The sequence below is a fragment of the Saimiri boliviensis genome, chromosome 2 (genome assembly GCF_048565385.1).
Source record: "Saimiri boliviensis isolate mSaiBol1 chromosome 2, mSaiBol1.pri, whole genome shotgun sequence".
NCBI classification, from domain to species: domain Eukaryota; kingdom Metazoa; phylum Chordata; class Mammalia; order Primates; family Cebidae; genus Saimiri; species Saimiri boliviensis.
The window spans coordinates 238,729,480-238,755,091 of record NC_133450.1 but is presented as its reverse complement, the minus strand read 5'-3'; the positions used below and the strand labels follow the sequence as shown (position 1 = coordinate 238,755,091).

Genomic DNA, 25,612 nt, shown 5'->3' with positions numbered 1-25,612 from the left:
ACTATTTCCAAGCTGGTACTTGTTTTGTGTGTGTAGCACTGCTCTTCAACTCTTTGACTCCTCCCCCTCTTTGATAAGTTGACCTCTGGGCTCTGAAAATTTGGCCACAGGAAATGTATTTTAGTTTGCTTCCCTGGTTAGTTTGTTGTTCATTACTTGATGACTCATCATAGAATTTTAGGGCTTGAAAGCTCCTTACACAATATTTGGTCCAAGGCTATGTTTTCACAGTGAGGACACGGGGACCCAGATGAGTGGCAGTGACCAGGCTGGGGTGGGAACCAAAACTCTATGGGCTCTGGGTTGTCTTTTCCTGAACTGTGGGGCTTAGGGAACAGTTGCATCTGGTTGATTCTCAACATTATAGCAGCACAATGAAAAGGAAAAAAAAGGAGGGGTTCTCTAAAATATTCCTATCTTTCCTAGGTAAATTTATCCTGAAATTAAAACAATTATGGAACATTTCCTTATGTGTATATTCCAGGTAGGTCATATTCTGAAAATGTGAAATCTTTTTTTTTTTTTTTTTTGAGAGTTTCCCTCTTCTTGCCCAGGCCAGAGTGCAATGGCGGAATCTCAGCTCACCGCAACCTCCGTCTCCCAGGTTCAAGCGATTCTCCTGCCTCAGCCTTCCGAGCAGCTGGGTTTACAGGCAGGCACCACCACACCTGGCTAATTTTTGTATTTTTAGTACAGATGGGGTTTCTCCATGTTGGTCAGGCTGTTCTCAAACTCCCAACCTCAGGTGATCCACCCACCTCGACCTCCCAAAGTGTTGAGATTACAGGCATGAGCCACCACACCCGGCCGAAAATGTGAAACCTTACACCAAAATCAGTAGCAACTGATTGATAGACATGTAATGTGAATTTCAAATAATGTAAGTTTCAGAATCCACGAGTTACCGTTTTTTTGGTTTTTTTTTTTGAGACGGAGTTTCGCTCTTGTTACGCAGACTGGAGTGCAATAGTGCGATCTCGGCTCACTGCAACCTCCGCCTCCTGGGTTCAAGCAATTTTCCTGCCTCAGCCTCCTGAGTAGCTGGGACTACAGGTTCAGGCCCCCAAGCCCAGCTAATTTTTGTATTTTTAGTAGAGACGGGGTTTTACCTTGTTGACCAGGATGGTCTCGATCTCTTGACCTCGTGATCCACCCACCTCGGCCTCCCAAAGTGCTGGGATTACAGGCATGAGCCACCGGCCCGGCCTGAGTTACAGTTTTAATTATGTGAAGATAAATAATTTGTACAAAGTCAATTTCCGTAAGTTGGTTAATTTCATAAAAGGTTAAATTTGATAAATATGGTATATTCCATAAAACGTTAAATTTCCATAAAACTAGAGGTTTTAGGGGACAGGTATATGGCAAAATGGACACACACTGAAATACTCACTCTCATGTATAAAAAGAGTTGGTTTTGTTTCATTGGATATCCTGGGAATCCCAACATTAATCTGAAGTCGGCTATCTTCCTGCCCCTTAGGATGAAAATCTTTTAGAACCTTAAAAATGGAAGGAATGAATGTTGAGCTACCACCACATACTGGACACTGCTACAGGCTTCATACTCATGCCCTGTTGCATGGCATTCTCATTTGAGAGGTCATGACAGTTACCCTAGGTTGCTAAATGAGTTTGGTTTGGAAATCCAGGGTACAGAACCACGTGTGACTCGAGTACCAAGAGGCTGGCATCATTTTTCACTGACAGGAGCAGAGTCTAAAGCAGGCATCGCCAAACTACCGCCCGTGGGCTGCATGCGGCCCCCTGAGGCCATTTATCCAGCCCCCCGCCGCACTTCAGGAAGGGGCACCCCTTTCATTGGTGGTCAGTGAGAGGAGCACAGTATGTGGTGGCCCTCCAATGGTCTGAGGGACAGTGAACTGGCCCCCTGTGTAAAAAGTTTGGGGACGCCTGGTCTAAAGGGACCCTGCCTTGCAGGTGGGCTTCTGAAATTGAATAACCTGTATAGTTGTGTAAAATGTCAGAAACTTGGATGAACTTCTTTGGACTTCAGACCACACCTTAATATTGTAGATTTTTAAAACGATATTTCTGCTGTTAATTTGTTTTTTGGTTATATACACTCCTGCTAAAAATAAAGTCATGCATCGCTTAACGATGGGGATGCTTCTAAGAAATGTGTCACTAGGTTATTTCATCATTGTGCAAATATCATAGAGTGTACTTACACAAACCTAGATGGTAGGGTCTGCTACACACCTAGGCGGTATGGTAGACCCTCTTGCTCCTAGGTTACAAACAGGTATAGCATGTTACTCTGCTGAATACTGTAGGTGACTGTAACACAGTGGTAAGTATTCATGTGTCAAAACATAATCTAAACATAGAAAAGTTACAGCAAAAATATGGTATTAAAACCTTATAGGGGCCAGGCGCGGTGACTCACGCCTGTAATCCCAGCACTTTGGGACCCAAAGCAGGTGGATCACGAGGTCAGGAGTTTGAGACCAGCCTAGACAATATGGTGAAAACCTGTGTCTACCAAAGATACAAAAAAAATTAGCCTGTCATGGTGGCGTGTGCCTATAATTTCATCTACTCAGGAGGCTGAGGCAGGAGAATTGCTTGAACCCTGGAGATGGAGGTTTCAGTGAGCCAATATCACACCGTTGCACTCCTGCCTGGGCGACAGGGTGAGACTCCGTCTCAAAACAAACACACACCACAAAAATTAGCCGGACATGGTGGTGCACACCTGTAATCCCAGCTACTCAGGAGGCTGAGGTGGAAGGATCACTTGAGCCCAGGAGTTCCAGGCTGCCCTGAGCCATGATGGAACCATTGCACTCCAGTCTGGGTGACAGGGTGAGACCCTATCTCAAAAATGAAAACAAAAAAAATAGGGGCCAGGAACAGTGACTCATGCCTGTAATCCCAGCACTTTGGGAGGCTAAGGCGGATGGATCACTTGAGGTCAGGAGTTCGAGAACCGCCTGGCCAATACCGTAAAACCCCGACACTACTTAAAATACAAAAACTAGCTGGGTGTGGTGGTGTGCACCTGTAATCCCAGTTACTTGGGAGGCTGAGGGAGGGGAAATCGCTTGAACTCTGGAGACAGAGGTTGTAATGAGCAGAGATCACAGCACTATACTCCAGCCTGGGCCACAGAGTGAGACTCCACCTCAATTAAAAGAAAAGAAAGGAAAAATAAATAATCCAAAAATGATCATAAATCTCTACTTCTTTGGTTCACAAGGGAGACAGCATTTTAAATTATCGTGCTTGGCCGGGCGCGGTGGCTCAAGCCTGTAATCCCAGCACTTTGGGAGGCCGAGGCGGGTGGATCACAAGGTCGAGAGATCGAGGCCATCCTGGTCAACATGGTGAAACCCCGTCTCTACTAAAAATACAAAAAATTAGCTGGGCGTGGTGGCGCGTGCCTGTAATCCCAGCTACTCAGGAGGCTGAGGCAGGAGAATTGCCTGAACCCGGGAGGCGGAGGTTGCGGTGAGCCGAGATCGCGCCATTGCACTCCAGCCTGGGTAACGAGCGAAACTCCGTCTCAAAAAAAAAAAAAAAAAATTATCGTGCTTAATAATTTCAGTGTAGGGCCGGGAGCGGTGGCTCAAGCCTGTAATCTCAGCACTTTGGGAGGCCGAGGCAGGTGGATCATGAGGTCAAGAGATGGAGACCATCCTGGTCAACGTGGTGAAACCCCGTCTCTACTAAAAATACAAGAAATTAGCTGGGCATGGTGGCGCGTGCCTGTAATCCCAGCTACTCAGGAGGCTGAGGCAGGAGATTCTGAACCCAGGAGGCGGAGGTTGCCGGTGAGCCGAGATCGCGCCATTGCACTCCAGCCTGGGTAACAAGAGAGAAACTCCGTCTCAAAAAAAATCAATCAATCAATAAATAAAATAATAATTTCAGTGTCTTCTTCTGGCTTCTTATGATACCAGGATGCCTAATTGTACAAAATAAATTAGACCTCTTATAATCTGACCACAAAGCAGAATCAGCTACGTCTGAGGTACTTTTATTTAAACCAAGACCATACAGAACTTTGAAATTAAAGTCTCGCGGGTGGATCACAAGGTCAAGAGATCGAGACCAGCCTGGTCAACATGGTGAAACCCCGTCTCTACTAAAAATACAAAAAATCAGCTGGGCATGGTGGCGTGTGCCTGTAATCCCAGCTACTCAGGAGGCTGAGGCAGGAGAATTGCCTGAACCCAGGAGGCGGAGGTTGCTGTGAGCCGAGATCGCACCATTGCACTCCAGCCTGGGTAACAAGAGCGAAACTCCATCTCAAAAAAAAAAAAAATACAAAAGTTAGCTGGGAATGGTGGTGGGTCCCTGTAATCCCAGCTACCCAGGAGGCTGGCAGGAGAATCGCTTGAACTTGGGAGACGGAGGTTGCAGTGAGCAGAGATCGTGCCCCTGCACTCTAGCCTGGGCAACAGAGTGAGACTCCATAAAAAAAAAAAAAAATTTGATTTCAGGCAGCCCCAAAGTCGGTGAGTTACCTCAGTTGATTGTTCGCAGGCAGTTACAGGGTGGAGTTCTTGGAGTCTTCTCACTACTGCACTTGACTAGCCTTTCTTTTTCTTTTTCTTTTTTCTTTTTGTCTTTTTGGTTTTTTTCCTTTCTATATAGAGAGACTGTGGTCTAGCTATATTGCCCAGGCAAGTCTCGAACTCCTGGACTCAAGCTATCCTCCCACCTCTGCCTCCCTAAAAGCTGGGTTTACAGGCATGAGCCACAGTGCCCGGCTCATTTTCTTTCTTTTTAAGTATAATTCCAACTATGGAACATTTCCTACTGTGTCTACTTCCAATGAACTTTACCAAAAAAAAAAAAAAAAAAAAAAAAAAGAGGTATAATTAACATACAATAAAATATTTTCTTTGTTGTTGTTGTTTTTTTGTTTTTTTGTTTTCTTTTTGAGACGGAGTTTCGCTCTTGTTACCCAGGCTGGACTGCAATGGTGCGATCTCGGCTCACCGCAGCCTCCGCCTCCTGGGTTCAGGCAATTCTCCTGCCTCAGCCTCCCGAGTAGCTGGGATTACAGGCACGCGCCACCATGCCCAGCTAATTTTTTGTGTTTTTAGTAGAGATTGTGTTTCACCATGTTGACCAGGATGGTCTCGATCTCTTGACCTCGTGATCCACCCGCCTCGGCCTCCCAAAGTGCTGGGATTACAGGCTTGAGCCACCTCGCCCGGCCTAATTTTTTGTATTTTTAGTAGAGACGGGGTTTCACCGTGTTGACCAGGACGGTCTCGATCTATTGACCTTGTGATCCACCCGCCTCGGCCTCCCAAAGTGCTGGGATTACAGGCGTGAGCCACCGCGCCCGGCTGGTCACAGTCTTTTGTTCCTAAATATTCCACAGCACTGAACTTGATCTTCAGGTCAGGCTGAGAGCAAGTAAAAGGCCCCTAACATGAGCAGTCCAGAGCGCGGAAGGGAAGCAGAATCAATGCTGCCTCTCTTACCTACCTGGCGGTACTAGTGCGCCTCTGAGGTCAGGTCCGTGAGATTCACCTCCACACTAGGGCCCTGGAAGGGTGAGCTGACCCCTTCCCTCATCCTCCCCCTAGAAGGATGTACATTAAGCACCTGGGAATTGACTTTTCTTGGGAAAAGGGTGCTGGTAACAGATGTCAGGGCCAAGGCAATCGTGAGAATTTCGGTTCTCTGCTCTTTGGCTGAATTGTGTAAAAACATTTCTTTTAAAAGACACAATGTTTTATATATATATATATATATATATATATATATATATATGTATATATATATATGTATATATATTTTTTGTTTTGTTTTGTTTTGTTTTGTTTTTTGAGACGGAGTTTCACTTTTTTTTTTTTTTTTTTTTTTGAGACGGAGTTTCGCTCTTGTTACCCAGGCTGGAGTGCAATGGCGCCATCTCGGCTCACCGCAACCTCCGCCTCCTGGGTTCAGGCAATTCTCCTGCCTCAGCCTCCTGAGTAGCTGGGATTACAGGCACGTGCCACCATGCCCAGCTAATGTTTTGTATTTTTAGTGGAGACTGGGTTTCACCATGTTGACCAGGATGGTCTCGATCTCTCGACCTCGTGATCCACCTGCCTCGGCCTCCCAAAGTGCTGGGATTACAGGCATGAGCCACCGCACCCGGCGAGGATATTCTTTAAAATAGGAAAAGACATCTAGGGTGCTCACCTCATGTACTCCACTAATATAGATTGTCTCTAGTCTCACTTCGGGGATTCCTTTCTTCATCCTGTCTCGGTCCAAGGCAACATTTCTTTGGGTTAGGTTTACTTCTGATCGAAAACGGAAGCGCTTGGCTCGCTGTTCTTTCTCAATTGCTTCCTTGGAGGGGACATCAATCCAGCGATGAAGCTGCCGGCCTTATTTTCGTATCTTCTGCTTGTGTCCGGGATCAGTTCCTTCAGCGAGCGCCGCGCCGGCACGATCTCCAGCTCGCCCTCCTCCACCTCCACGGGCTCCGGCTCAGTGGACGGGAGCCCCGGGGCGGCCGGCCCCGGTCGGGGCCTCTGCCTTCCCCCGCAGGCCCTGCACGGCCGCCATCGCTGCAGGCGGACAGTACAGACCTCAAACAAGAAAGATGCTACTGCAGCGCTCTGACGGCGGAACCGAAAGTGGAGCTTAGTAAAGCTGCATGTTATTTTTTTGGCCTATGTTTCAAAGACAGGGTCTCACTTTGTCACCCAGGCTTCAGTGGAGTCCTCCTGCCTCAGCCTCCCAAGTAGCTGGGACTACAGGCACACCACCACATCTGGTCATTTTTTTTTTTTTTAATTTTTAATTTTTTAGAAACGGGATCTTGCTACATAGCCCAGGCTGGTCTTGAACTCCTGGACTCAAGCAGTTCTCTTGCCTTTGCCTCCCAAAGTGCTTCAACTACCGGTGTGAGCCTTCGCTCCCAGCCTTATTTTAACCTTTCAATTTTTTCTTTTCTTTTCTTCTTTTGGAGAAGGAGTTTCACTCTTGTTGCCCAGGCTGCAGTGCAGTGGTGTGATCTTGGCTCATGGTAACCTCCGCCTCCCGGGTTCAAACAATTCTCCTGCCTCAGCCTCCCCAGTAGCTGGGATTACAGGCATGCGCCACCATGCCCAGCTAATTTTATATTTTTGGTAGAGTGGGGGTTTCTCCATGTTTATCAGGCTGGTCTCAAACTCCCAACTTCAGGTGATCTGCCACCTCGGCCTCCCAAAGTGCTGGGATTACAGGTGTGAGCCACCACGCCTGGCCGGTTTTGACATTTTATGTGATTCCATTTATCTCTACCTCTTAGCATGTCAGTTATATATATATTTTTTTTAGTTTTTAAATTTTGCTCGTAACGAACATTATATTTTTTAAAACTTTTTGGGGCCGGGCGCGGAGGCTCACGCCTGAAATCTCAGCAGTTTGGGAGGCCGAGGAGGATGGATCCTGAGGTCAACAGATCCAGACCATCCTGGCCAACATGGTGAAACCCCGTCTCTACTAAAAATACAAAAAAAAAATTAGGTGCGCATGGTGGCGCATGCCTGTAGTCCCAGCTACTCAGGAGGCTGAGGCAGGAGAATTGCTTGAATCCCGGAGGCAGAGGTTGCAGTGAGCCAAGGTCAGGCCACTGCATTCCAGCCTGGCGCTTGGTGGAGTGAGACTCTGTCTCAAACAACAAAACAAAACAAAACAAAAAACAGATAACTTTTTGTATGGTATTGGTTGCCCTAGAATTTGCACTATCCATTTACAATGAATCCATTTCACAGGTAGTGCAAATGCTTTATAATAACAAAATATTTCTAATTCCCTAATCTTGTCTCTTTGTATCTTTGGTGTCATTCATTTCACTTATATATAAGCATATCTATCTGTCTATACATATAAGTATACATAAACACATACATTATTGCTATTATTATTTTGAACTGTTATGTTAGATAAACTAAGAGTAAGAAAAATAAAAGTATTTATTTTACCTTTCTTATTCTCCAAGGCCCTTCCTTTTTTTTAAAAAAACATGTACATCTGGCCGGGCGTGGTGGCTCAAGCCTGTAATCCCAGCACTTTGGGAGGCCGAGGCGGGTGGATCACGAGGTCGAGAGATCGAGACCATCCTGGTCAACATGGTGAAACCCCGTCTCTACTAAAAATACAAAAAATTAGCTGGGCATGGTGGTGTGTGCCTGTAATCCCAGCTACTCAGGAGGCTGAGGCAGGAGAATTGCTTGAACCCAGGAGGCGGAGGTTGTGGTGAGCCGAGATCGCGCCATTGCACTCCAGCCTGGGTAACAAGAGCGAAACTCCGCCTCGGGAAAAAAAAAAAAATGTACATCTGAGTTTCTAATCTGTATCACTTTCCTTCTTTCTGAGAAACTTGTTTAAATATTTCTGGCATGACAGGTCTATTGGCAACAATGTCCCTCATTTTTTATCTGAAGAATGTCCTTTGTTATCCTTCACTTTTGAAGGATAATTTTTCCTTCTGTTAGAAAGTTATAGAAGGATAATTTTGCACAGTACTGAATTCTAGGTTGGTGACTTTTTCCTCTTAACACTTTAAATATTTCACTCCACTCTCTTCTTGCTTGCATGGTTTCTGAGGGGAAGTCGGATGTAATTCTTACTTTTGCTCTTCAGTAGGTAAGGTGGTTTATTTCCCTTTTTTTTTTTTTTTTTTGAGACGGAGTTTCGCTTTTGTTACCCAGGCTGGAGTGCAATGGCTTGATCTCGGCTCACCGCAACCTCCGCCTCCTGGGTTCAGGCAATTCTCCTACCTCGGCCTCCTGGGTAGCTGGGATTACAGGCACGCGCCACCATGCCCAGCTAATGTTTTGTATTTTTAGTAGAGATGGGGTTTCACCATGTTGACCAGGATGGTCTCGATCTCTTGACCTCGTGATCCACCCGCCTCGGCCTCCCAAAGTGCTGGGATTACAAGCTTGAGCCACCGCGCCCAGCCCTTTTTTTTTTTTTTTTAAGACAGACTCACTGTCACGCAGGCTGGAGTGCAGTGTGCAATCTTGACTCACTGCAACCTCTGCCTCTGGGTTTAAGAGATTCTCGTGCCTGACCCTCAAGTAGCTGGGATTACAGGCACATGCCACGACGCCGAACTAATTTTTGTATTTTTAGTAGAGACAGGGTTTCACCATGTTGGCCTGGCTGGTCTCGAACTCCCGACCTCAGGTGATCTGCCTGCCTTGGCCCACAAAATGCTGGAATTACAGGAATGTGCCATCACACCTGGCTAATATATATGTGTGTGTGTGTGTGTGTGAATATATATATATGTATATATATATATATATATATACATATATATATAATTTTTTTTTTTTTTTTGAGACGGAGTTTTGCTTGTTACCCAGGCTGGAGTGCAATGGCGCAATCTTGACTCACCACAACCTCCGCCTCCTGGGTTCAGGCAATTCTCCTGCCTCAGCCTCCTGAGTAGCTGGGGTTACAGGCACGTGCCACCACACCCACCTAATTTTTGTATTTTTAGTAGAGACGGGGTTTCACCATGTTGACCAGGATGGTCTCGATTTCTTGACCTCGTGATCCACCCGCCTCGGCCTCCCAAAGTGCTGGGATTACAGGCTTGAGCCACCGCGCCCGGCATTTTTATATTTTTAGTAGAGATGTGGTTTCACCACATCGGCCAGGCGGGGATCAAACTCCTGACCTCAAGTGATCTGCCTGCCTTGTTTTCTTAAAGTGCTGGGATTACAGGTGTGAGCCACTGAGAGTGGCCAAGATTTTTATCTTTGATTTTCTGAAGTTTGACTACAATATGCCCAGGTGTCTTTTTTTTTTTTTTTGGCATTTACTATGTTTGCTGTTCTCTGAATTTCTTGAATCTACAGTCTGATGTTTGACATTAATTTGGGGAAATTTTCAGTCGTTATCGCTTCTAGTATTTCTTCTGTTCGTTTCTTTCTTCTGATTTCCCATGATTCATCTTACATCTTTGCAGCTGTCTCTCAGTTCTTGGATATTTTGTCTTTTTTGCCTTTGCTTTTCAGTTTTCAAAGTTTCTACTTTCATATCCTCAAGCTCAGAGATTCTTTCCTCAGTCATATCCAGTGTAGTAATGAGTCCATTAAAGGCATTCTTCATTTCTATTCCAATGTTGTTAACTGCTAGCATTTCTTTTGATTCTTTCTTACAATTTCCATGTCTGCTATATTATCCATTTGTTCTTGGATGTTGTCTTTTTCCTTTAAAGCCTTTAGCACGTTAATCACAGTTAAAAAAAATTATTGGTCTGATTAATTCCAACATTCTTGCCATATCGGCATCTGGTTCTTGTGCTCGTTCTGTCTTTTCAAATTGTTTTTTGTCTTTTCATATGCCTTGTAATTATTTCTTGGTGGTGTGGACATGATGTGGTAAGAAAGGAAAAAAAAAGTCTTCTGTCTGGTCTTCACCTGGAGTAGGCTGAGGAGCAGAAGGAGGGCTTGGTCTTGCTGTCTCAGGTGAGGCAGAGGCAGAAGAGGTGGCAGGGGAGGCAGGCACACTTGGTATGACTTTGAAAAAAATCAACATACAATGGGACTCATGTAGTTTGAACCTATGTTGCTCAAGGGTACGTAATTTCTGTGTAAGCTTGTGATGCAGCAGTTTTAAGTCTAAAATCAGCAAAGATGGGTCGCCAGTCTTCCTTTACTATTAAAAAAATAGCACAAAACAGTTTAATTTTAAATGAGAAATTTTGTTTTTATTGAATAAAAACATGATTATGCAAACATGAAAATGTATTCAAATATTTGAATACATTAAATTTTTTTGCAACTTCATATGCTTTATATAAAAGTATTGAGTTCAAAGCAGTATTATGCTTGGTAATAATTACCAAAATTCTGATTTTGCTATACTTTTCATCAGGATTTCTGGGACACCTCCCAACTAAATATATTAAGATTCTACAAAAATAAAAGATGACAACAGTCTTCCAAATAAGAGCAATCTGGGGGTGAGAAACAGCAGGACACATTTAGGTTACAAAGTTTGTAAAACTTAATTCTTGGCCAGGCACGGTGGCTCACGTCTGTAATTTTAGCACTTTGGGAGGCCGAGGCGGGCGGATCACACTGAGGTCAGGAGTTTGAGACCAGCCCTGGCCAACATGGCGAAACCCCATGTCTACTAAAAATTCAAGAAGTAGCTGATGTGGTGGTGGACGCTTGTAATCCCAGCTACTTGGAAGGCTGAGGCAGGAAAACTGCTCACCTAGGAGGTGGAAGTTGCAGTGAGCTGAGATCGTGTCATTGCACTCCAGCTTGGGTGACAGAGCAAGAATGGATCTCAAAAAAAAAAAAAGAAAAAAAAATTCTTTTTTTTTTTTTTTTTTTTTTTGAGACAGAGTTTCGCTCTTGTTACCCAGGCTGGAGTGCAATGGCGCGATCTCGGCTCACCGCAACCTCCGCCTCCTGGGTTCAGGCAATTCTCCTGCCTCAGCCTCCTGAGTAGCTGGGATTACAGGCACGCACCACCATGCCCAGCTATTTTTTTTGTATTTTTGGTAGAGACGGGGTTTCACCATGTTGACCAAGATGGTCTCGATCTCTTGACCTTGTGATCCACCCGCCTCGGCCTCCCAAAGTGCTGGGATTACAGGCTTGAGCCACCGCGCCCGGCCAGAAAAAAAAATTCTTATAATTCCCTTTCAAAAAGCACATTGACCATATTTTAAATACATATCTTAAATATCTAGAACAAATTTTTTCTCAATAGCTCCCCAATCCACAAAAATCCTAGTGAAATGGATAGCAAGTGTGTACTAAGAAGGTGCTATGAGCACTGGCTATATGTGCGACGTTCAGATTGCCACACTTCCTCTGAGTAAAGCAATTAGGACGGAAACGTGGACTAGAGCCTGTAGAATTTACACTGTTGTGAAGGTTGTTATGTAGGCATAAAATTGTCATATAATGTTTAAAGACCTTTTCCTGGCCCTACGATATTAATCATGCTCATTATAGAACAGTTGGGAAATAGAGAAAAATACAGAAAAGAAAATAATAACACTGTAATCTTACCACAGAGATATCTACTGGCAACATTTTGGTGTTCATTTCTTGTCTTTTTCCTAAGCATACAAAAATACAAATATATACATATAAAAACGCAGCTATATTGTTGACAGAATCTGGTATTTTGCTTTCTTCACTGATACAATGGTCTTGTGTTGCTCTCCCTGCCCTTTATATATTCTTTTTTAAAATTTATTTTATTTATTTTTTGTTTCTAAGATGGGGTTTCACCATGATGGCTAGGCTGGTCTTGAACTCCTGACCTCAGGTGATCCACCCACCTTGGCCTCCCAAAGTGCTAAGATTACAGGCATGAGCCACCGCACCCGGCCACTCCTTTACATATTCTTCATCAGAACTCACATTAATTGCCAAATAAATCTTTCATTGACGGAATATACGATAATGTAAAATAATTTAAATGGTATTTATGACTTTATAGCTTTTAAGGTTATATTTTGTATATTCATTTTTGTTATTTTGTGTAAAATTTTATACAGAATGCAAGTATGTATCACATTTTTCACAACAGATGCTTCTTTTTTTTTTTTTTGAGACGGAGTTTCGCTCTTGTTACCCAGGCTGGAGTGCAATGGCGCGATCTCGGCTCACTGCAACCTCCGCCTCCTGGGTTCAAGCAATTCTCCTGCCTCAGCCTCCCGAGTAGCTGGGATTACAGGCACGCGCCACCATGCCCAGCTAATTTTTTGTATTTTTAGTAGAGACGGGGTTTCACCATGTTGACCAGGATGGTCTCGATCTCTCGACCTTGTGATCCACCCGCCTCGGCCTCCCAAAGTGCTGGGATTACAGGCTTGAGCCACCGCGCCCGGCCTCAGATGCTTCTTGAGCATGCAGTTCACTAATTCAAGGCCTTGTTATGCTTCCCTAAGTCCTCAAAGGCTGGGAAGGGACAGCAGGTTAGACACTGCACACGGATATTACAGAAGGTCGCATTCCAAAACGTCCAGTTGAAACTGACTGATTCCATTTTAAGTCACACATGGATGACTGAAGGCCTGTTTGTAAAGTTCACATGCTGAACTCCTACAAGCTGTAAAACAGAGTTGATAGGTTTGTGATCCAACCTATTCCTATCACGGTGTATAAAATGGATGTTGTTACCTAGAAGAGAATAAGAATAAAACGCTGAGGCATAGTAAGTATTATTCACTAGATTTACTGCTTACTAAAATCAAGGAAGCTTTTCAACCTCTAATTAGTCCAAAGGGAAAAATTAATTACCTGGAGTACATTATATTCTCTATATAATGGCATAATAATTTTTAATCATGGTAATAAAGTATGACAAGGATTATGGTTAAATAAGAGTGATACTTAATGTTTTATGAGATCCAAGGGGAAAGATTTTTAAATTATAACCTTCTGTTAGGTTTTATTAAATATAATTAAATAAAATGTCCTGTCAGACAGGCAAAACACGGAACTCACATAGATATCAAGCTGGAAAATCACATCTGTTTCTTAAATCTAATAATAGAATAAACATCATCAGGGAACAAATCACTCACATCAAAAAATTCACTCCCAAATACTGATTTAACAGGCTATCTGTATTATAACCATAGCCCAAAAGAGGCTCTAAAATAACGCCTTAAAAGACAATCAGTTACAATACACTTATAGATGTCCACAATCCTTATCTGTTCAAATACAGATTTTATAATTTATATTCATACATTTACAATCTAGTTTGTTTCATTCTTGGGCTACAGACCAGAATTTTAACTTAAACTATCAGCTTAAGTAGTTATCACATGAGGCATGCTTCCTAAGCACAGTTGGCCCTCTGCATTCATGGGTTCTGCGTTCTCATTCAACAAACCACAGATTGAAAATCTTCAGGAAAAAAAGGATAGCTTATGTGTGCTGAACATGTACAGACTTTTTTTTCTTTGTCATTATTCCCTATACAATACAGTACAACAACTATTTACATTGCATTTGGTATTATAAGTAAACTAGAGATGATTTAAAATGCAGGGGAGGACGTGCATAGCTTATATGCAAATACTACAGCATTTATGTAAGACGCTTGAGCATCTCAGATTCTGGTATCCACTGCAGGTCCTGCAACCAATCCCCGATGGATGCCGAGGGATGACTGTATGGTCCCAGATTGGCACACACCTGATGCTCTCCATGTGCTCTTTATTCTTACACAACAGAAGGTGTGGACAAATGATTCAGAGACATGAAGATAAGGGACTCAAAACATCCCCCTTTGGGTCTGAGAATGGGAATAAGTCATCCAGAAATATGGCTAATGTCATTCTGGGCTAATGCATAGGACTCAATCTCATTTAACAGGGCCTCTTTTTTTTTTTTTTTTTTTTTTTTTTTTGAGACAGAGTTTCACTCTTGTTACCTGGAGTGCAATGGCGCGATCTCGGCTCACCGCAACCTCCGCCTCCTGGGTTCAGGCAATTCTCCTGCCTCAGCCTCCTGAGTAGCTGGGATTACAGGCACGCGCCACCACGCCCAGCTAATTTTTTGTATTTTTAGTAGAGAAGGGGTTTCACCATGTTGACCAGGTTGGTCTCGATCTCTCGACCTTGTGATCCACCCGCCTCGGCCTCCCAAAGTGCTGGGATTACAGGCGTGAGCCACCGCGCCCGGCTAACAGGGCCTCTTTTTACAACTAATCTAACTGTTGTAAATTCATGAGAGGGAGGGAAAGGGAGATTCTGGCTATAATGTTCCAGCTGCAAAAAGCCCAAAAGCCTTATTACTCAGTCAAAATCCTCATTCTAAAAAAGTATGGTATTTATGAAAGTATTAATTTTATAACTCTAATAAGCTATGCTCATTAAGACAGTTTTAAAGAGGAAGAAAAAGCAAAAGGATGATCTCATAACACAGTGATTTAGGCTTTTTGGCTCCATCTGATATGGGTGTTTGTCCTTTGCTGCAATGCTGGAACACGGTAGAGATCAAACACTCAACACTTAGCAGACATGAGCCAAAGCCATCTCAGGTGGTCCACACCCATCAATAAAGTTGTTAACAGTGTGTGACTTATAGTTGGACCTCAATCCCATTCTTTTTTTTTTTTTTTTTTTTTAATACGGAGTTTCCTTCTTGTCGCACAGGCTGGAGTGCAGTGATGTGATCTCAGCTAACTGCAACCTCCACCTCCTGGGTTCAAGTGATTCTCCTGCCTTAGCCTCCCAAGTAGCTGGGATTACAAGCATGTGCCACCACACTCAGTTAATTTCTTGCGTCTTTAGTAGAGACAAGTTTCACCATGTTGACCAGGCTGGTATTGAACTCCTGGCCTCAAGTGATCCACCTGGCTCAGCCTCCAAAAGTGCTGGGATTACAGGTGTGAGCCACTGTGCCTTTTTTTTTTTTTTCTTTTTTTTGAGGCAGAGTTTGATCTTGTTGCCCAGGCTGGAGTGTAATGGCACAATCTCAGCTCACCGCAACCTCCACCTCCCGGGTTCAAGTGATTTTCCTGCCTCAGTAGCTGGTATTATAGGCATGCACTATTATGCCTGGCTAATTTTGTATTTTTAGTAGAGACAGGGCTTCTCCGTGTTGGTCGGACTGGTCTCAAACTCTCAACCTCAGGTGATCTGCCTGCCGCAGCCTCCCAAAGGGCTAGGATTACAGGCAAGAGCCACCATGCCAAGCTCAATCCCATTCTTTTTTTTTTTTTTTTTTTGGAGACAGAGTTTCGCTCTTGTTACCCAGGCTGGAGTGCAATGGCACAATCTCAGCTCACTACAACCTCCGCCTCCTGGGTTCAGGCAATTCTTCTGCCTCAGCCTCCTGAGTAGCTGGGATTACAGGCACGCGCCACCATGTCCAGCTACTTTTTTGTATTTTTAGTAGAGACAGGGTTTCACCATGTTGACCAGGATGGTCTCGATCTCTTGACCTCGTGATCCACGCGCCTCGGCCTCCCAAAGTGCTGGGATTACAGGCGTGAGCCATGGCACCCGGCCTTCAATCCCATTCTTATAGGATAAGCTGTCCTTAGCACTGATTTGCTTGCTGACATTGAGTAAGTCTCCGAGTTCTGTTAGGTCTAAATAACTACATGGATTCTCTTTTTGGACCAAAAAAAAAAAGCATGTGATGATTTTCCCCTATTCGGAAATGTTCGTCTACACTGAACATTTTTTATTATCTTTTATTTTTATTTTATTTATTTTTTTAATTGCATTTTAGGTTTTGGGGTACATGTGAAGAACATGCAAGACTGTTGCACAGGTGCACACGCGGCAGTGTGGACTGCTGCCTTCCCCCCCTTCACCTATCTGGCATTTCTCCCCATGCTCTCTCCCCCCACCTCCCCACCCTGAACATTTTTAAATAGGGGAGTGTCACAGCCATAAACAGATCACCAACCCACAGGTGACTGTGGGAAATCATCCAGGCATGGGATGATGGGCACACTCATCAAATGCATAAACATCAAAGTACACAGAAGCCTTTGAAAACAAAACATTCCCTCCTACAAAAGCACTCCTGATTATAATGTTCAGATGTCCATTTGTACATGGTGTCTGCTTGATGAAGAAAGTGCTGGCCTCTGAACCTGTAAAAAGGCACAAGACGCCTACTGCTGAACCTGGGCTTTGATGCTCACCTGGACCTAAAATGAGGGTCCCACCTTGCTGAGCTGGGTCTCCTTGAAAATCAAAGAGAGGGCCGGTCACTGCCCGCCACAGGCTCTGAAGGCTTCCTGAGAGTAGATTTGACTTTACGTGGGGGCTCTGTCCTGAAATGTTGAAAACTGTCTTTAGATGTCATTTTATATTTGATTTAATATTAAGAAGATGATGTATTTCTAGAAAACATTTTCTTTCTTCCTTCAAAGAATGGTTTCTCAACCATTTACTATCAACATTTGGCTCAGATTATTCTTTGTCCTGTGTGATACAGGGTGTTCTGCAACATCACTGCCTTCTACACCTACTAAATACCAGAGGCACCATTTCCCAAGTTGTAAAAACCAAAAATGTCTTCAGACAATGCCAAATGTCTTCCAGAGAAGAGAGGAGTAAATGTCCCACTTAAGAACTACTGCTTTAAAGGAAAAAGTGATGATGGACCCAGATCACTTTCTGCCACAGAAAAATACCAACTACAGTCTTCTCAAATGAGCAGTGCTTTCCATTTTAGTTCCCTATTTATATATGCTCTGTTTAGTCTCACTTATTAATAGGCAGCTACACTCCTTTTCAAGAGCCATTGTAATACAGACTATTACTGTCTGGGCCCACAGCTAAAGTATATCTTCCAGTCTTCGTTGCAGTTAGGCAAGGCATGTGACTGTGTTATAGACAATGAATAAAATGATCTGTGCTGCTTACAGGCCAAACCCCTCCCACAAGTGATTCTCATGTTCCTTCTACATATTTGGAAGGCTTGAAGATGGCAGAGCACCTGGATCCTGGAATGACTGTTCAAGAGGAAAGGCATCCAAATAGATAAGCCATTCTTAAAATTTAAGATAAAAAGGAGTGGCCGGGTGCAGTGGCTCAAGCCTGTAATCCCAGCACTTTGGGAGGCCGAGGCCGGTGGATCACGAGGTCGAGAGATCGAGACCATCCTGCTCAACATGGTGAAACCCCGTCTCTACTAAAAATACAAAAAATTAGCTGGGCGTGGTGGCGCGTGCCTGTAATCCCAGCTACTCAGGAGGCTGAGGCAGGAGAATTGCCTGAACCCAGGAGGCGGAGGTTGCGGTGAGCCGAGATGGCGCCATTGCACTCCAGCCTGGGTAACAAGAGCGAAACTCCGTCTCAAAAAACAAAACAAAACAAAACAAACAAAAAAACCCAAAAAAGATAAAAAGGAGTAACCTCCTACCATGTCATGCTGCTGAGACACGGGGGGTTAGCTGTAACAACGGCCACTGGGGCACCTCTTCACTTTTCCTTGGCTGTCAGTCTTCTATTTCTGTTCTCACAGTGACTGATACTTCCACTTCGTTTGAGCAAAGAAACTCAGTCTCTTTACTCTCCTTATAATTCATTTTTCTTCTATCTCTGCCATTTTATGTCTTACACTTTTAGCTTTTTATTTTAATGACTATGCAGCCTTTGGCCTGCCTCATTTCCCAGTATTTCCAAATACCTATTTTTTTTTTTTTTGAGACGGAGTTTCGCTCTTGTTACCCAGGCTGGAGTGCAATGGCGCGATCTCGGCTCACCGCAACCTCCGCCTCCTGGGTTCAGGCAATTCTCCTGCCTCAGCCTCCTGAGTAGCTGGGATTATAGGCACGCGCCACCATGCCCAGCTAATTTTTTGTATTTTTAGTAGAGATGGGGTTTCACCATGTTGACTAGGATGGTCTCGATCTCTTGACCTCATGATCCACCCGCCTCGGCCTCCCAAAGTGCTGGGATTACAGGCGTGAGCCACTGCGTCTGGCATTTTTTGTATTTTTAGCAGAGATGGGGTTTCACCATGTTGACCAGGATAGTCTTGATCTCTTGACCTCGTGATCCTCGGCCTCCCAAAGTGCTGGGATTACAGGCTTGAGCCACTGCGCCTGGCCTCTTTTTTTTATTTTTTTTTTATTTTGAGATGGAGTCTCACTCTGTCCCCAGGCTGAAGTGCAGTGGTGGATTTCAGCTCACTGCAACCTCTGCCTCCTGGGTTCAAACGATTCTCCTGCCTCAGCCTCCCGAGTAGCTGGGACTACAGGTGTGTGCCACCACACCCGCTAATTTTTTTTTGTATTTTTAGTAGAGACGGGGTTTCACCATGTTAGCGAGGATGGTCTTGATCTCCTGATTTCGTGATCTGCCCACCTTGGCCTCCCAAAGTGCTGGGATTATAGGCGTGAGCCACCACACCCAGCCTGCAAATAAAGTTTTTTTTTTTTTTTTTTTTTTTTTTTTTTTTTTTGAGACGGAGTTTCGCTCTTGTTACCCAGGCTGGAGTGCAATGGCACGATCTCGGCTCACCGCAACCTCCGCCTCCTGGGTTCAGGCAATTCTCCTGCCTCAGCCTCCTGAGTAGCTGGGATTACAGGCACGCGCCACCATGCCCAGCTAATTTTTTGTATTTTTAGTAGAGACGGGGTTTCACCATGTTGACCAGGATGGTCTCGATCTCTCGACCTCGTGATCCACCCGCCCCGGCCTCCCAAAGTGCTGGGATTACAGGCTTGAGCCACCGCGCCCGGCTGCAAATAAAGTTTTTTAAGTTCCAATAATTACAAGGAATTGTGGCAAAGGCAGAGAACACAGAAATATACAGAGAACATAAGATAATAAACATGAAACTCTTCAACTAGCTAGACTATCTGGCCCCCTTAAGTACAATACTAGAGTATATAGCAGGCATCCCCAAACTGTGGCCCCCTGAGGCCATTTATCCGGCGCCCCCCCCACACTTCAGGAAGGGGCACCTCTTTCATTGGTGGTCAGTGAGAGGAGCACAGTATGTGGCAGCCCTCCAGCGGTCTGAGGGACAGTGAACTGGCTCCCTGTGTAAAAAGTTTGGGGACACCCGGTATATAGGGACGCATTGGGAAGCAATGGCTTCTGCGTGAAGAGTGACTCAGAGCCCCTGTGAGTTGTGTGATTTCAAATGGTAAGTGGGATTTTCTCAATTAAAGGAGATGGAGTATTTAACATCATGGTACTGAGGTCTAAAAATACGCGAACTTAATATTACTTTCTGTTTAATTACAAAAGTAAAATGTACTTGTAAAAAATACAAAAGCCGGCCGGGCGCGGTGGCTCAAGCCTGTAATCCCAGCACTTTGGGAGGCCGAGGCGGGTGGATCACAAGGTCAAGAGATCGAGACCATCCTGGTCAACATGGTGAAACCCCGTCTCTACTAAAAATACAAAAAAAATAGCTGGGCATGGTGGTGCGTGCCTGTAATCCCAGCTACTCAGGAGGCTGAGGCAGGAGAATTGCCTGAACCCAGGAGGCGGAGGTTGCGGTGAGCCGAGATCGCGCCATTGCACTCCAGCCTGGGTAACAAGAGCGAAACTCTGTCTCAAAAAAAAAAAAAAAAAAAAAAAAAATACAAAAGCCAATTTTCTCACTCCCCTCCTCGGGGTAAACATTACCATATCTTTTAAAACCTATTTCATTACACACACACAATCTTTATGAAAATCATTTTTGTTTTCACAAAAATGGAAACATAATGAAAATACTTCTGCAACTTATTTTCATTCAATAGTGCTTTACTAACAGCTTTCCATGTCATCACACCCAGAAAATGAATCTTTTGGAGCCTGGTGTATCTAGACCACTTATTAGAGTAATAAAAACAGGCAAAGGCTGGGCATGGTGGCTCATGCCTGTAATTTCAGCACTTTGGGAGGCCGAGGTGGGTGAATCACGAGGGCAGGAGTTCAGGACCGGACTGGCTAGCATGGTAAAACCCCGTCTCTACTAGAAATAAAATTAGTCAGGCATAGTGGCAGGCGCCTGTAATCCCAGCTACTCAGGAGGCCAAGGCAGGAGAATCGCTTGAATCTGGGAGGCAGAGGTTGCAGTGAGCTGACATCACACCACTGTACTCCAGCCCTGGCAACAGAGTAAAACTCTTGTCTCAAAAAAAAAAAAAGCCCAGTTTATGAACTGACCATGTTTTCCTATGCATATATATATATATATATATAAAAGCCCAGTTTATGAACTAACCATGTTTTCCTATGCATATATATATATATAAAAAGCCCAGTTTATGAACTAACCATGTTTTCCTATGCATATATATATATATATATATAAAGCCCAGTTTATGAACTGACCATGTTTTCCTGTGCATATATACACAAATATAAAAATACAGCACTAGTGTTTTCTATTTGAGACATGCTATGTCTTACCTGAGGAGGCAATTTCTTCACCTCTTTTCATTCCCAATCTTTTATAAATTTCTCTCTCAGGATCGACATAGATTTCATGAGAATATCCAGTCAGTTTGCAAAAAGACTGAAAAGAGAGAACAGCTGGAATTTTTACAACAACAAATGAGAGAAAAGTAATGACAATTTAACTTCAGCCAATTTAGCCTACATTTATTTAGTGGTTTAAACAATGTCATTTTTCTGTCTGAAACAGATTTGATTCATTAGTCTCCCAATGTACTAGATACTTACCTCAATATGATGGTAGGATGACTGTCCAATCACTATCAAGGTCACGTCTGCTTCCTTAGGAGAAAAAAAAGGATGTGTATGTATCATTAGAAATCACGCGTGTTCCAGGCCGGGCGCGGTGGCTCACGCCTGTAATCCCAGCACTTTGGGAGGCCGAGGCGGGTGGATCACGAGGTCAAGAGATCGAGACCAACCTGGTCAACATGGTGAAACCCCGTCTCTACTAAAAATACAAAACATTAGCTGGGCATGGTGGCACGTGCCTGTAATCCCAGCTACTCAGGAGGCTGAGGCAGGAGAATTGCCTGAACCCAGGAGGCGGAGGTTGCGGTGAACCGAGATCGCGCCATTGCACTCCAGCCTGGGTAACAAGAGCGAAACTCCGTCTCAAAAAAAAAAAAAAAAAAAAAGAAATCATGCATGTTTTATACAACATCCCCTAATCCAACTCTTCTGTTTCATTCTTATGCCACCTATAGGCTTCTAGAGGAATAGAATAAACAGCAACATTGTGTGAGTCAATGCAAAGAAATGTATGGTAACATACTAATTCAGATGCTTTTGCTAAGTAGGAGTTTCAAGACTTACACGTAAGACCTAAAAGTAGAAAACTACTAGAAGAAAACTACTAGATGATGTGGATTTCAACAATGACGTCTGGAATGTGACCTCAAAAATACAGGCAACAAAAGCAAAAATAGACAAATGGGACTATATCAAACTAAAACGCTTCTGCACAGCCAAGGAAACAATCAAGAGAGAAGACACAGCTCACAGACTGAGAGAAAATATCTGCAAACTATACATCTGATAAGGGGCAAATACTCGAAATACAAAAGAAACTCGACTTAGCAAGAATCAACAGCCTGATTAACAAATGGACCAAAGGCCAGGCATGGTGGCTAATGTCTGTAATCCCTGCCCTTTGGGAGGACGAGGCAGGTGGATCACCTGCGGTCAGGAGTTTGAGACCAGCCTGGCCAACATGGCGGAACCCCATCTCTACTGAAAACACAAAAATGAGCTGGGCATGGTGGCACATGCCTGTAATCCCAGCTACTGGGGAGGGTGAGGCAGGAGAATCACTTGAACCCAGGAGGCTGAGGTTGCAGTGAGCTGAGATTGTGCCACTGCTCTCTAGCCTGAGGGGCAGAGCGAGAGGACAAAGGATATGAATAGATAGTTCTCAAAAAACAACAAACGGCCAAGAGATACGTGAAAAGATGCTCAAAATCAGTAGTCATCAGGAAAATACAAATTAAAACTACAATGAGGTATCACTTCACACTTGTTAAACAGCTCTCAATAAGATCCAAGATAAGTATTGGTGAGGATGTGGAGCAAAGGGAACTTTTGTACACTGTTGTTAGGAATGAAATTATGCCATTATGGAAAACAGTCCGGAAGTTACTAAAAAAATTAAAAACAGAACTCTAATATGATCCAGCAATCCCACTACTGGGCATTTATCCAAAGGAAATTAAATCAGTATGTTGAAGAGATATCTCCACTCCCATGTTTTATTACAGCATTATTCATGGAAGTCAAGATATAGAAGCAACCTCAGTGTCCAACAATGGATAAATACAAAGAAAATGGGGTAGCACAATGTAATACAATGCAATATTATTTGGTCATAAAAAAGAAAAGACATTTTTCTGTTATTTGTGACAACACTGGCTGCTCCTGGAGGACATCGTCGAAGTGAAATAAGTCAGGCACAGGAAGGAGAACGCGGCACGATGTCACTTAGATATGGAATCGAAAAAAGGAGTAGAGTGATGGTTACCAGAAGACCCGTTACTCAGGAATGAGAAATAGGGAGATGTAGGCCGGGCGCGGTGGCTCACGCCTGTAATCCCAGCACTTTGGGAGGCCGAGGCGGGTGGATCAGGAGGTCAAGAGATCGAGACCATCCTGGTCAACATGGTGAAACCCCGTCTCTACTAAAAAAAAAAATACAAAACCTTAGCTGGGCATGGTGGCACGTGCCTGTAATCCCAGCTACTCAGGAGGCTGAGGCAGGAGAATTGCCTGAACCCAGGAGGCGGAGGTTGTGGTGAGCCCAGATCCCGCCATTGCACTACAGCCTGGGTAACAAGAGCGAAACTCCGTCTCAAAAAAAAAAAAAAAAAAGAGAAATAGGGAGATGTTCAAAGGGTACAAAGTTTCAGTTAAACAAGAGGAAGAACTTTGAGAGCCCTACTGCACAGCACGGCAACTACAGTTAATAATATTAATACATAATAATACATATAATTAATATATACTTAAAATCGCTAAAAGACTAGTTTTTACGTGTTCTCACCACAAAATAACTACCTGACATGACGGATATATTACTTCGATTTAATAATTCCACAATGTAAATGCATATCAAAATATTACACTGTATGTCATAAACATATACGATTATATATGTCAATTTTTAAAAAGAGAATAAAAGGATATGCAGAGGAACAGTCAAAACATTGTCTTCCAAATGATATAGTCAATACTTCTCTATATTCTTCCCAAAGATGTACTTTTTTTTTTTTTTTTTTTTTTTTTTTTGAGACGGAGTGTTTCACTCTTGTTGCCCAGGCTGGAGTGCAATGGCGCGATCTCGGCTCACCGCAACCTCCGCCTCCTGGGTTCAGGCAATTCTCCTGCCTCAGCCTCCTGAGTAGCTGGGATTACAGGCACGCGCCACCATGCCCAGCTAATTTTTTGTATTTTTAGTAGAGACGGGGTTTCACCATGTTGACCAGGATGGTCTCGATCTCTTAACCTCGTGATCCACCCGCCTCGGCCTCCCGAAGTGCTGGGATTACAGGCTGGAGCCACCGCGCCCGGCCCAAAGATGTACATTTTTTTAAGTAACTGTAGCACAGTTATTTAATTAACAATGTTGTTTTTTTCACATCCTAATTGATAAAGTCTGCTGAAAAAACATCTGTTTTATACAGGCTGACCAATGTCTTCACTCAAAAAGCTCACTTGGGCATAAATCTATCTGTGCCTGAAGAAAAACACTGTGGTCGTCTTAGAGACAAACTTGCAGCCTAGTAACATAAAAATTTGCACCTTTACGATTTATTAGTATTTTCCCATACTGAGCAGCTCTTTGGAGTATAACAAAAAATAAAGGGAATAAAATAATAACCACTTCCAGCATTTGTTTTAGGGCATTATCAGTCAACATTTGCGAACAGGCACCAGGTTACCAGGCAACACCACAACTGTGAGTACGTTCAGTTCACCAGCAGGCAGCACCCAGTGAGTCAGGGCAGAAATAGAGCTCTGACGTCTCTCCCCGCGGAGGGGCGAGGGCGGAGACGGGTGCGAGGAGGGGCTGGCCGGGTCCCCCCCGCCCCGCTCGGGTCTCCAGAAGCCCGCGCTGTGCCGCCCACGCTCGGAAACTCACTTGTAAGAAACTCTTGGGGATTCGGGCCAGATCCTCCACGTATTCCTTGCAGATGTAACACAGGAAATGCTGGAATCCAAGTCGGCAGAAAGCGCACGTTAGAAACGCGGCGCCCTCGGGCCCCGAAGGAGCCCCGGACTTCGCCGTGCGCGACCCGAGCAGAGGCGACCGGCGGCCCGGGCGCCCGAGCGTGGGAAGCGGGCCTCGCCCTCGCCCTCGCCCTGCCCCGCGCGGGCTGGGAAGCGGCCGCGGCTGGGCGGGCTGCCTTCCGGTTCCCGTCCTAGGAAGCAGGGGGCGCCGCCCGGCCTGGACCCCGCTCCCTCCCGCCCCGCCGCCCGCTCACCCGCACGAACACCACCACGGCGCGGCGCTCCCGGAACAGCGCGCCGAACGGCACCCGCCGCCCGCGGGCGTCCAGCACCGGCAGCTCGGCCACGGCGGCCGCCAGGGACTGCCCGCGCTCGGGGTCGCTCGGGGCCGGGACCCGGGCGGCGCCGCCGCTAACCTGCCGCGTGACCGGGCCGGGCGCGGCCATGGCGCGGGGAGGCCGAGGGCCCGGGCCCACTCCGCCAGCGCGGGGCGGGGCGGGGCGCGGGAGGCGGGGCGGGGCGCGGGAGGCGGGGCGGGGCGCGGGAGGCGGGGCGGGGCGGGGCGCGGGAGGCGGGGCGGGGCGCGGGGGGCGGGGCGCGGCGCGGGAGGCGGGGCGGGGCGCGGGAGGCGGGGCGGGGCGCGGGAGGCGGGGCGGGGCGCGGGAGGCGGGGCGCGCAGGGGCGGGGCCTGGCCAGTCTCCGTTTTCGCGCCTTGCGCTGGCCTGGCGGCTCCCGGAGGGGTCCCCGCGCGAGGTTCTGACTCAGCTCTCGGGGTAGGGGACGGAGAGAGAGAAAGTCAGGGCCGTCCAGGGCGAGCCAGCGTTACTGAGGAAGAAAGCCTCCCGCGCCCTCCGTAGACACCTGGGCGGATGTTCCCACCTATTCGAGAACTAATGGGTGTATGTGTAAAAGTGGGTCACGGATGTGCCAACCTTTTGTACCGACACAGGCCATGCCGATAATCCCAGCACTTTGGGAGGCCGAGGCGGGTGGATCACG

At 45.3% G+C, this 25,612-nt stretch overlaps 1 protein-coding gene across 2 annotated transcripts; it reads right to left on the bottom strand.

Annotated features, from left to right (window-relative positions):
• Nucleotides 1-7,937: 7,937 nt before the first annotated feature.
• PRXL2C (peroxiredoxin like 2C) lies at nucleotides 7,938-25,116 on the bottom strand. Of its 2 annotated transcripts, XM_039475284.2 has the most exons (7): nucleotides 24,868-25,116; nucleotides 24,525-24,593; nucleotides 21,119-21,172; nucleotides 20,846-20,951; nucleotides 16,627-16,758; nucleotides 12,015-13,133; nucleotides 7,938-10,641 (listed from the first exon to the last, which is right to left on the bottom strand). In XM_039475284.2, exons 1-6 carry the CDS (start codon nucleotides 25,057-25,059, stop codon nucleotides 13,006-13,008), a joined length of 681 nt encoding a protein of 226 aa, XP_039331218.1. In that variant the 5' UTR covers nucleotides 25,060-25,116; the 3' UTR covers nucleotides 7,938-10,641; nucleotides 12,015-13,005. The 2 variants fall into 2 exon arrangements, with proteins under 2 accessions (XP_039331218.1, XP_039331220.1); XM_039475286.2 differs by lacking the exons at nucleotides 7,938-10,641; nucleotides 16,627-16,758 and having other exon boundaries at nucleotides 12,487-13,133.
• Nucleotides 25,117-25,612: the final 496 nt, after the last annotated feature.